Genomic DNA, 12,293 nt, shown 5'->3' on the forward strand with positions numbered 1-12,293 from the left:
TTTTCTGTTGTAAAGAATCACAAAAGGGCAGGATGGTTTTGACACTATGAATTCCTATTTGAAATCTCTTGTATGAATCATGTTTGCATGCCTAACGGTGCTAACCTTAGAGAGGCACCCTGTAACCCCCCCGAACCCTTTAACACTATGGATCACTGGGTTTGCCTCTTGGGCCATGTGTAGATATTGGTAAACTTAGCAGTACTAATATTGCACTGTTCCCTGTGGAACTCTTAAACTGATCTCAAGGTACCTCAGGGTACCTGGGTACCCTGGCTTAGAATTGCTGGTCTAAACTAATCCCTTGGAAGTTGGTTCCAGCTCCTAGCTGCCCTGATCCAACAATAAAGGAAGTGGTGCTCGCTTCTACCCTGGGGGTCTTCCTTTCCTGGTCAGGGCAGGGGGTTGGACTTGATGATCTGCTTAGGTCCCTTCCAACCCTAACATTTATGAAACTATTTAGGACTTTCTGCACTTACCATCTGTCCTTAAAGTGATAAGACCTTCTTTACATACATCAAACTTGTAAACAGCAAAATAAATCACAGTAAGATGTATGAAATATTTCCTTGCTTTGACTAGCCTGTGAAAATGCATGTCTTACTTTTGTATTTAATGCTCCCCCCCACCATCACCAATATTTACAGCAGTCTGGTGAATAACTTATATCCAGGGTTGTCAACTGTGGGTACTTGAAGAGGTCATAGGGGCTGGGGGAGGGTGGGGAAGGTGTGCGCCCCAGGGCACACTGGTGGTGTTTCCCCCAGTGCATTTGCCTCATACCTAGGGGAGGAAGAGGGGTGTGCCAGATGCCACCAGCCCCACATGACACGTTGCAGTGCCTCCCTGACCCCTGCCTCAGCTCACTATCCCGATTGACCACTGGGCTGCCACCTTCCACCAATAGCTGGTGGTAGTGGTGGATGCTGCACGCAAGCTTTTACCCTGCATTCGGCCTTCTCTTCCCAGCGCCACCACTACGCACCCTGGAAGGGCATGTGCCCCTGGATCTGTGCATGGGGCTGTGCCAGGCAGCTCCCAGCAAGGGGGCTGGGGCAGACAGAGGGGGGGCTATAGGGGCGGGGGGGGTACAGCAAACCTTGGGGTAGCTGCAGCCCCTCCCATAGCCCTGGTCCCATGGAGCCTGTGAGCACTGATCTTTGCGCCTGTGTGTATCTGACAGTAGGATCAGGGCATTCAGCCCTCTTTTCCCAGTTCTTTAAAAACAGATCAGCTTTGCTAACACTTTGTGCGTCTGCACATGCTATTAGCATGCAGCAATAAACTCTGGCACATGTTTCATTGGAATTTATTGCTCCTGGGTGCCGCATTTACAAGTGCCCGGGCCCACACCATGTGGAGCTGAGTCATAGAATCACAGAAAATTAAAGATGGAAGGGAGCTCAGGAAGTAATCTAGTGCAACCCTTTGCTTTGAGCAGGCCCATCCTCAACTAGATCATCCCATCTAGTTGGATCTTAGAGGGTTTTAAGGGTCAGAGCAGCCCTAGCTGGTAGGGGACCCAGGGTGGGTCAACCTGCCAGCCTTGGGCTACTCCAGCCTGGCTCAATGTGCTGCAGAGGGTTCTTTATTGTGGGGCTAGCTGGCAGGCAGCCCTTGTACTGAAGCACCCTCATACCCCAGCCAGCTGCATCAGATTTTATTGGTTTCAAGTGGCCTAACAGGGCCGCATGTGTAAATGTGAGACACTGCAAAGCTAATTAGTGTACTTGGCAGCAAACATCTCATATGCACCCTCTCTTTCTCAAAATCTAGGCTACAATCAGAATGCACGTAATCGAGGGACAAGCACTGAAATAAGCACAAGCCATCATTCAATTTACTTATGAATTTGTGTATTTTCTAGTCAAATTTGTAAGGCATATGAAAAGAGTATATAGGTTTTTTGATTTTATATATACTTCTTCTTTTCTTTTTTGAAAATACAATGCAGAAGCTAGTAACATTTGTTGCATGACCGCTCAGCTATCAACCCCCAGAACTTAAGTATGGTATTACAAAACCGGTTAAGTGTTTTTGCTAAAGACGACAAATTTACAATTTAAGTATTTTAACACCATTTTAAAAAGACAGTGACATAAGATGTATATCAGAACTGCGCATCTTTGGGATTAAACAGGGTACATGAAGTATTCACCTGAAAACTGGAAAGATGCCATCATAGGAAAAACTTGTAAAAGTAGGATGTTTGATACAAGCAAGGTTGGTGCTCTCTCAAATTGAAATCTCTTCTGGACACCTCCTATTATTTTCATTTTACTTGATGGCAACCTAGCATGCACCAATATATTGCTTTAAGAGGCACTCAAATCCTATAAAAAAATGTGCAAAAGCACCAGAGAGAGACTTTGGTGATCATAAGGCTAAAACCAGTTTCATCTCCCACTGTAAGCAACTGTATGGGCTGTAGGTTATATATGACCTCTGATGCTCCCTACCAAGAGAGCAGCCACTATGGCTGTAGCCAGTTCAGAGTCCATGGATTTCTGATGACCAACTCTTCTAGGGCCAAGAGAGTATATTTTCATCGGTACTGGCCATTTTACACGTTCTGGAGTTCAACTAGGATGAAGGAAGTGGTCTGCTTCTTTCTTAGGCCCTTCCTTCCATATTGTTTTTCAAAACTAAACAAGAATCAAAGGACCAAAAGAAGTGAGACCGCAGTTCCCTACTTCTCCTCCTAATAATGGGGCCAGAAGCTCTCCCTCTTTAAATAACAAGTAATACCAAATGTTACTGCATAGTAACAACCTATGCTTCTCTCCCCTTCCTGGAAAACCTCCATTGACCTTATATACAGGTCTCTGGAACAGAGAATTGGATGTTTTAGAAGACAGAGTTAGTTCCACATAGAAGGTAACCTTTTTCCTTGATAAAGCAGTCTGCTGTGCAGCCAAGGGCTGACCTATGGCTTTGCAAGATTTATGGAGGCCATAGATGATACAGACAAAGACAAATACCAAGTTTGGCAATAGCTCTGAAATGAAACAGAAATCAGAGGCAGCAATAGTGACAGTTTATACATGACAAACAGGTTACACTCTTAGTATTTTAGCATATCACCAGCCTGAAAAATTGCAGTAATTGTGTGACCTGGACCATTAATTTTAATAAAAGTGTGGATTTGAATCCAATGTCTTTAATACAGCAAGCATAACACATACACATGTATGCTACAATAATGTTATAGCATTATCAGTTCACTTATCAGCATTATCAGTAGTCTGACCCCAGCGCTCTTTCCTGCCCAGGGCAGGGGGTCGGACTTGATGACCTACTGAGTTCCCTTCCAACCCTAATATCTATTAATCTAATTGTGTGCCAACTTGTATATACATAGATAAGCACACAGGCACATAAGTATGTGTGCTTATATCATGTACATGCTCACAAACTGGCACACACTTAAGTGACCAGATAATGCCATACAGTTTTCATGAAAGAAGGACTGGCCAGTGGCAGAACTTGAAGTTATGTTGCACAATTCTTTTTTTCTTTATCTTGGTCCATTCCCATCCAAATCTTGGATGAAATGAAAAGCAGAGGGGTCTTTTCTTCCTCTACTTCATTCTCTTTGCAACATTCAAGTAGGCAAACTCAATTTCTTGATCTGCAGGACAAGTATTTGTGAATTCATCTCTAGCAAATGCATTGTTCAAATATCTCCAGACCCCTGTCATTTCAGGTGGAAACTCAAAATTTCTGTATTTTTTTGCCACAACCTTAAAAGGAGGGGAAAAAGAGAGATTAGACTGCTAGAGACATGATGCAAAACATAATGCATGTAATCAATAGAGTCTCTTCCAGTAAAGCATCCCAAATTGATTGCTAAAACATAAAAATGGAAAAAGGCAATGTACAGGAAGAAAGTAACAGATAGGAGGGGAGGTCGATTCATTAGAGTTTGCCAGTATGGCTATTCCATAAGTTCCATACCCCACTGACCTTTCTCCCTCCACCTCCCACACACACTCACTCTGTTAAGATGCAGCTTACACCAGAAAAATAGTTCTCGGAAGTTCAGCCTGAACCAGCTTCCTTAGAATAAGCCGTACCTATGCACTTGTAGGAAGATTTTTATGAGCATGCCCAGGGCAGTCAGGCATGTGATTGTATCTTTTCAGGGTTTTTTTTTTTAAATAAACATTCTGAACTAACAAAATGTTTGTGTAGCCCACACCTTGGAGAGACCCTGTCACGTCAACTCAAAATGTGGGCTCCACATGGAAAGGTTTTGTAGGACCAGTGGCTGATGTTTTTCATAGCTGTCTAAGGAACTTGCCCCCCAGTTCCTACTAATCTCTAACTGCCCCCCCAAATTCCAGAACTAGATTTGAAAAGCCGGTTCTAACTGAACAGAAATGTCCAATGAGTGTCTGGTCAACACTGTAATACAAACAGCTTATTTTTCAAGGTCCACAATTTGTGACAATTCTTTCTTAACTTCAGAAAATTTAAATTTTATAAATTATTTTCCCTTATTTAGAAGAAATCCATAAGGCAAAGGCTTCAAAAGTGCATTAGTTCACTGATTTACCCACTTTATTCACCTGCATCTTCCTCTCACCAAAGACATGTCTGGTGATGTGAAAGCACAGCTTCTACAACCCTAACCTTGCTGTGATCCTAAGGAGTTTCAGAAGAGTGGTAGCCCAGTGCCTAGAGGGTGTACTAAAACCTGGCAAATTCAAAATTCCAGCTGCAGATTTAGGAGGAAATGACGAGAAGGGACTGGGGGTAGGAAGAAAACATAGCATGTAAAATGAGCTCCATATAGCATTTGGTTGGAGTAGTCTCCAGCTCAAATAAGAGAGCAATGGAGGAATGCATTTAAGCCCCAAAACTGCCATTATGTGTATGGCTGTATGAGAAACACCTGTCATCTTACAGATTTCACTTGTGATTAACCTGTGCACTGTGGATTTGGACTGATCTATAGATGAACCTAGTTTGTGTCCTATGCTGACAACCTGCACAAATTGTATATCTGAAATGCTCAGAGACTTTTGCAATGGCCCATATAAGTAACTAGATGTGTTACTGACATAATCTTTCACTTGAGTCTCCTAACCGTCACAATGAAATGGACTGTGGTAACTTAAAGATCAGTTATCAAACTATACTGTTGCTAGATTTAGGTAGCAGTCATAGGTCTATATACTATAGACTATATATAATATTATATTATAAAAATATGGCATTTTTCTGTCATTGTTTACATGCCACTGTGAAATAATAACAACAGTGATGCACCTCATAGAAAAGATATGCCAAACCTTAATGATATGGAGCTTTGGTAAGAGGTTGCAGTCTGCTAAGGTGAGTTCATCTCCATCCAGGAATTTCCTACTAGAAACAGTAACGTCGTCAGTGCTATAGGCATCAATTTCATCAGGCAAAGGAGTATTTAAATAGTTATCCAGCTTCTTTAAAGCCTTAAGCAAGGATTTTTCCAAATCTAGGTTCAGAGGGAAAAAAAATCATAGGAAACTGAGCTGGAATCATTCTAAAACTAGACAAACAAAAACCCAAGAGATGAAAGATTTTCAAATACTGGTGCCCCTCACACTGAGGTCCTCCCACATCAGCCCTTATGTCAGGTTTTCTCATAAAAATGTTATCATCTTCTATTTCAAACCCTTCCCTAAAGACTACATTTCATAAAATGGCTACAAGTTGTGTCCATCTGGCTTTGGTTAGATAGTAGGTGAGTTGTATCTTCAGTTTTCCTCTAAGCTGTTGGGTTTCTATTTACTTCATTCTCTCAAACTATCCAAATAAGGTTTACATGTTTCTGCTGCCAATTGTACACTAGCCTTTCTTGCTAGATAAAACATACTATTCAAGATCTAGCAGTGTAACTATAGTGAGAAATCTGCATACTGTAGACAATTGGATAGATTTTGATACTATACCTAACCCAACTCCACAATTGACACAGGCTATACCAACAACCCCTTCCCTCATCCTGTTTCTTTTATTTATGTATATTCTGATTTCTGCCAATATAGCAAAAATACCATCTTTAAACAAACAATTATACTAGCAAATTTTAAGTGTACCCATGGCTGTAGAGCTTTATGGAGCAAGATCTGTTTTCTGTAAGGACAGCTTTCTTATGTGTTTAGTGACCTGTTATGACCATGTCCCTGACAATAAGCACAGAAACACCTCCTTGGGTACCAAGCACCCTGGAGAAACTGACTAAGACCTGTTTCTTCTGTGCTGAGGAGAAACTAAGGCTTTGTAATCATCTTTCGCAATCTTGCTTATTTACTAAGAGGATATTCAATTTGCATCCACCCTACTCCCCTAACAGAAAATCCAGGAAGCTCCTGAATATTGGCAATAACATTAGGGGCTCTTCAGGTTATGTACGTTCTGGATGATCGGTGGAAGGCTGTGCACTGGCTCTAAATAGAATGACACGAGAAGAGTGGTGCTTAGGGAGGACCAGACTATCAAAACCTTGTTTATACAGAGTTATCTGTTGATTTCATAGACATTAGGGCTGGAAGGGATCTCGTAAAATTATTGGGTCCCACCTTCTGCCCAAGGGGCAGGAAGTCAGCTAGGGTCAAAGGATCCCAGCAAGATAAGCATCCAAATGTTCTTAAAAGTGTCCAGAGTAGGTGCTTGCAGTTGAGGAAAAGGAAGAGAAGTGGTGAATTAAGGATGCGGCACAGCAACCTTACAAACAGAGTTGAATTCCAAGCCTTACTTGGCTTCCTATTTCACTTTAGTCTTCATAAAGCTGAAGCAAACTAGGAAGATGATTTTACAGGCAGTGAATTTTAATTGGTTCACAAGGAGATGAATTTCTGTCATATCCAAACATGGAGGTAGATTAGGAATTTTTTATGCATGTTGTAGAGATACGTACCAGAATTGCAGTCTTAGAATAAATCTTAATTATGTAATCAAGCTACTCCCACATTTTGGGAGAAATCCAATTCCTTCCAACACTTCCTTGAAAGATCTTAGATTTACAACACTTAGGGCTCCTACACATGTACAGGAAGCCTACTCTAATGTGCTGGAAATCCAGCAGGTGCACATTAACTAAAGTTCATTCAATGTACATTATTTTAAGTTCCTCCACTACCATTTTTCAATGTGGGGATGTTGATGTATGTGATGCTGAAGTCTGCTGGAGCACAGTTATTACCACGCTCCAGCAGACTTGAATCAAGTCTGTTCTGATGTGCTGTAATTGCAGTGCATCAGAGCAGCCTTGCTGCATGTGTATAGGCTCTGTAAAATTGTAAAAGATGAGCACTTGCTCTTTGTATTCCATGTTGAGGCCTGCTTCTGAAAATGTATGTGTATGTGAGTAGTATCACTATAATCAGTGGGAGTACCCCTTTCACATAATAAAATGTTTATGGATTGGTGTCTTTAATACTGTTCAGGCAAAACCCTGTGAGTGGGATTCTAGAAGAGTTAGCTGGCCAAGGCAAGTAAATAATCATTGCAATTTTTTTATCATAGTATGCAGGTGCTATATTTTCTCTTGACTAAGTTAATTTCTAGAATTGGAGTCTGCAGCAAGTATGTCCCAGAAACCCACAGATATGTGTTTAATTTAAACTGAGCCCTTGGGACAAAACGCAAAACCACCACCTAACATTACAGTCATAGCTCTGGTTTGTTTTTTTGTTGTGTTGTTTTTGTTTGGGTTTTTTTGTAGTAATCACCAAAAACGATGGAAGGATTGTAAGTATGTACTTTCATTAGCATCTCTCCTTGGGTTCTTTACGAATGCAGAGAATTTGGCAAACACATCATTTCCTGCAGAATTAGATTCGGGGTGCTTTGGTGCAAGCTTGGGGTACCTGAGGAATTAAAAATATGAGAATATTATACAGCTACCAGTTGGTTTTACCACATTCAGTTTCAACGTAGTTTATCTGAATATCTGTATGACTAACTCTACATTTGATAGGAAACACCACCTAACTTGAAAATCACTTTTGTAATACTTGTTTTGTACTGCCACTAACTTTTATTACTGATGTGGTTTTTCTTAACCACCCATCAACAATAAACATATTAGAACTTGGGGGAAAGAGGAAAATCTCAAACTGTCAGTAAACAAAGAGAAATACAGTATCAGGTACCTAATGGTGTGTAGCCCCCTCTTCATTGGACCCACTGAAACTGTGTAAAGTTTACCCCTTGAGTTATAATGTCATGGCATAATAAAAAAATTGTGGATATAGTCAATTGAGCACTGTTATAGGCCTGATCCCAATGCCTTAACCAGGAATCTCTCATTTATTAACTTCAGTAGATATAAACTCAACCCAAAGATACTATATCTTATTAATAAAATTCTGCAGAGTGTGCTGTTTTTAGATTCCTTTTTAAAAAGAATACTCATCATGAAATGGACTACTACATAATGTAAACTTCCACATACTGGGCAATACAGTCTAATAATATCTGACATCCCACTCTCTTAACGAACAGCAGATGCAGAGAACAGCATTCTCAGCTGGTGTTAACCTTCAGAGCTCCATTGCATTTGATAGATCTTTTCCCTTTCACACTAGCTGAGGACCTGTCCCAGAGTATATAAGAAGGGAAACACTTATTTGGAACACCAAACATTTTATACAGGAAGTACAATACTTTGTGTGTGTTCCTGTAATTCCGCACACTGTTACTTTTGTATGCAAGCAACATCTTGTAGAAGTATTAAGAATCTCAGAGGAACAGGTTCACTATGCAGTGCTAGAACATGATTCTGCTTCCAGGGAAGTTCAGAGTACAGGTTCCCAAACTTTTTCTTATTGCATACCCCTTCCAGATTTACTAGCTGCCCATGTACCCCTACCAGCATGCAGCTTGTATTTTAACCTCTTAAATCCTGATGATTTTTAAAATGAAAATTAAATCCACCACTACACAGTTTCTCCTGTGTATGCCCCAGAGATGTCTTGTGTACCTCCCCAGGAGTATGTGTACCACAGAGTGGGAACCCCTGGTCCAGAGCAAAGCTCTGAGTTCACCTGGACCCCAACCTTAACCTAATATTTAAGATTTTATTTCTAAGGCATGAATATAATCATGGACCTGATCCTGCTTCCACTGAAATCAACAAACTTCTCGGAAAGTAGCATAAAGGCCCGCAAACGCATGAGCACACATTAATTTAACAGTACAATACCGTGGCGGTGCTAACTTTTCTTCTAAGAACTCCTCAATTTTATTGACATCAGTTTTCACTTCACCATCAAAAGTCATAAAGGGAGGGTTTGTTCCTGGTGCTAAGTTCTGTAAATCTGCAGGCTTTCTAAAACATGCAAATAAGCTCTGTTAGTAACAATATGAACTATACTTTAAATAACTGCTCTTAATGGTAGTTCTCTATTCCAGTTTCAGTCTAGTTTACTAGGATTATTTAAAACTAGTAAAATGGCTTAAACTTATTCTTAACAAATTCCTTCTTTCCAATTTTAAATTGTGGTGCAAGTGCTAGGGCGATTACTTTATAAACAATAGTGGTGCGAGCATGAATTAGTTTAATATTTCTACTATATTTTAAACATCTTGGTCTAGACATTCCACTCAGTTATCTCTATGGTGTACCATACTGGCTCTACTACAGTCATTCCTGATTTACACCCACATAGACAAAAGCAGAATCTACACCACAAGGTGCCATAAAAATAGGAAGTAGCAGTATATTTGTCAATGTGTTTCAACCTTACTGTGAGATGCATTCATTAAAATTGAATTAAAAATGCTAGACTGATGTGCCAGGGCACTGCTTGTGCCTGCCATTTTAAGGGCTGAGCCAAGCAGCCAGCAGGTGCTTGATTGCGGCGGCCATTTTAGATCTCTGGCCGCCCATATAAACAGGGCAGTTTGCTGCTGGCAGGCCAGGCAGAAACACTGCTTGGCTGCAAGGTTGTATGCAACATCCTGGAGGTAAGGGCAGGAGCTTAAAGGATGGTTTGGAGGCTCTTAGTCCTTGGCATGACCTAAAACTGCACCCTGCTGGGGACGGGTGGCCTGGTGGGGCTCCTGGTGGCACAGGAGCCCCCAGGAAATACCAGGCCAGTTACCACCATGGTGAAAGGTGGGTTGAGGCACCTTAACCCCTAGCCCCCACAACACTGTGGGTATAAGGGGGCCAGGCACAGCTATGGCCACCTGAGCCCCCACTGGGGAGGGAAGCCCTGTGGCCCTGGTGAGGGGGCAGAGATGAGGAGCCCCAGTGGGGGGGGGGGGAAACCAGAGGGCTGGGGGCTGTCTGGGTGTGGAGAGTTGCCCCAGGAGGGGCCAGGGCAATCTTGGATGCAGTTGGGTAACTGGCTGACTACTACCCTGGTGAGAGTCATGGGAAAGGCCCAAAATATGGTACACTTGCCACCCAAGGTATGAGCTAGATAAAGCCTATGGCTGAAGGGGCCTGCCCCAGAAGGGAGCAAGGCGGTATAAGTTGTCAATGCATGAAAGAGATCCTGTGAGAGGGTGCAGTGTGAGAGGCCCTAGTGAGAGGAGGGCAGTATGAATGTGTGTGTGTGTAAGGCCTGACAACAAGGCCTAAGCTTGGTCTGGCTGTAGGCCCAGAGCATTGGGTCATCTGGATGCCATCTGCAAGACTTGGGCTATGGTGTAGGGGAGGACAAGAGCTGCAGATGGCTCCCCCTGGCATCAGGGCAAGAATGGGCAGTTTTCTGCCTAATTAATACCATCATTATGTATCATCAAGCCATGGCAGGAAAGGAGGTGGGCAGCTGGCCCAGAAACAGGTGGGCAGGCCAATGACAGACCGGCCCCAAGAAAGCCCCGTTACAACTGAAAATAACAGAGGATATAGAAAACCAAAATGAGACTATATGCTGTATTATAATCTTACCTTTTCAAGTCTACTGTTGTAACATTAAATATAACACCTTTTAGCCACAGAATCATAAAGAGACGCTGAGAAAATGGGCAATTTCCAATGCTCTCCCCATCGCTACCAGCCTGTAATGAAAAACAAACAACTGTTTTTGTACCTCCTTTTTAAATTACTTCTAGAATGGCAAATTTAGTAACCTGGTTATACTAAAGGATGCAATTCATAACTAGTATTAGGTGCAATAGGCCACAGTATTCTTTGTACTCTGTATTTGTTAAAGCTTTCCCCAACAGATACTTTTGTGTCCTAATGTTATGTTTGAACAATATTTTTCTAAATGTTTTTAAACATGTAACTTGTTTGTTTTTGAACATGTAGCTAGTGAACAAATCTGAAAACAACCTGGTCAAAGGTTAGACTTCTTTCCATCTATTCATGTTAATTCTTTCTAAACAAACAAATACAGCACTTCTCAAGCATGTATACATTGTACTTTCATAGGTTTATGAATATCAGAAACATCAACACAGAAAGATGTAGCAAAATAAATTTCAGCAGGAATTAAGATGAAATGCAAAAAGCATGAATTCATTAATAAGTGGTTTAGAGAGAGAAAAGAAATAAATGAATGCAGCTTGGACAAGGGGGAACAGCTGTCCAAAAGTTGACACGTGACCTATTTTTGTTGAGTTCATGCTGAGTGGTGCCCCTCTGACATTTGCTGTGTAACCTTATAATCATAGGAAAGTAGGGCCAGAAGAGACTGCATGAGGTCAACTAATCCAGCTCCCCAGTTAAAGGCAAGATCACCCCAATTTAATCCAGTCCAATTAAATGACTGTCTAACCTGCCTTTGAAAACTTCCAAGGATGGAGATTCCACAGTTTACCTAGGTAATCTATTTCAATGCTTGACCATCCTCATAATTAGAAAGTTCCTTTTAATTGCCAACCTAAATCTTGCTCCTAGTTCTGCCCCTATGGCCACAGAGAAAAACCTGTCTCCATCCTCTCATTCTGGTATCAGAAGACTATTGTAAAATCCCCACTCAGTCTTCTCTTCTCTTCTGCAGTCTAAATAACCCTAGTTCTTTCAGCCTTTCCTCTCAAATCTTGCTTTCCAACCCTCTAAAACCTTTGTCACTTTGTACAGGACTCTTTCCAAACTGTTCACATCCTTCTTGAAGTCTGGGGGGGCTGAAATCAGACAAAGTACTTCAGATGAGGCCGCATCAGTACTGACTAGACCAGAAGCATCATTTCCCTTGATTTGTAACACTCCTATTTAATACAATCCAGTAAGCTGTTGAGGCTCTTCCACAAGCCCCTCAAAGCCCTGAGCCTGCTCCAGGAGCGGCAAGTCCAGGGTTATTTTCGTTTTTTTGTTTTGTTTTTCTTAAAGGGCCGGAGTGGGGGGG

General features: G+C 41.6%; 1 protein-coding gene across 2 annotated transcripts in view; it reads right to left on the reverse strand.

Annotated features, from left to right (window-relative positions):
* Positions 1–1,980: 1,980 nt before the first annotated feature.
* CLIC6 (chloride intracellular channel 6) overlaps positions 1,981–12,293 on the reverse strand; it is a 68,600-nt gene continuing 58,287 nt past the window's right edge. For both annotated transcript variants that reach the window (XM_019525582.1, XM_019525583.1), the window contains exons 2-6: positions 10,892–11,001; positions 9,194–9,319; positions 7,750–7,856; positions 5,298–5,479; positions 1,981–3,743 (exon numbers count right to left, since the gene is read on the reverse strand). In XM_019525582.1, coding sequence (XP_019381127.1) covers positions 3,582–3,743; positions 5,298–5,479; positions 7,750–7,856; positions 9,194–9,319; positions 10,892–11,001 — 687 coding nt within the window. In that variant the 3' untranslated portion in view covers positions 1,981–3,581. The remainder of the gene's footprint in view (positions 3,744–5,297; positions 5,480–7,749; positions 7,857–9,193; positions 9,320–10,891; positions 11,002–12,293) is intronic.

This window comes from Gavialis gangeticus, unplaced genomic scaffold, assembly GCF_001723915.1.
Source record: "Gavialis gangeticus isolate Ggan-Ray unplaced genomic scaffold, GavGan_comp1, whole genome shotgun sequence".
Taxonomy (NCBI): Eukaryota; Metazoa; Chordata; order Crocodylia; family Gavialidae; genus Gavialis; species Gavialis gangeticus.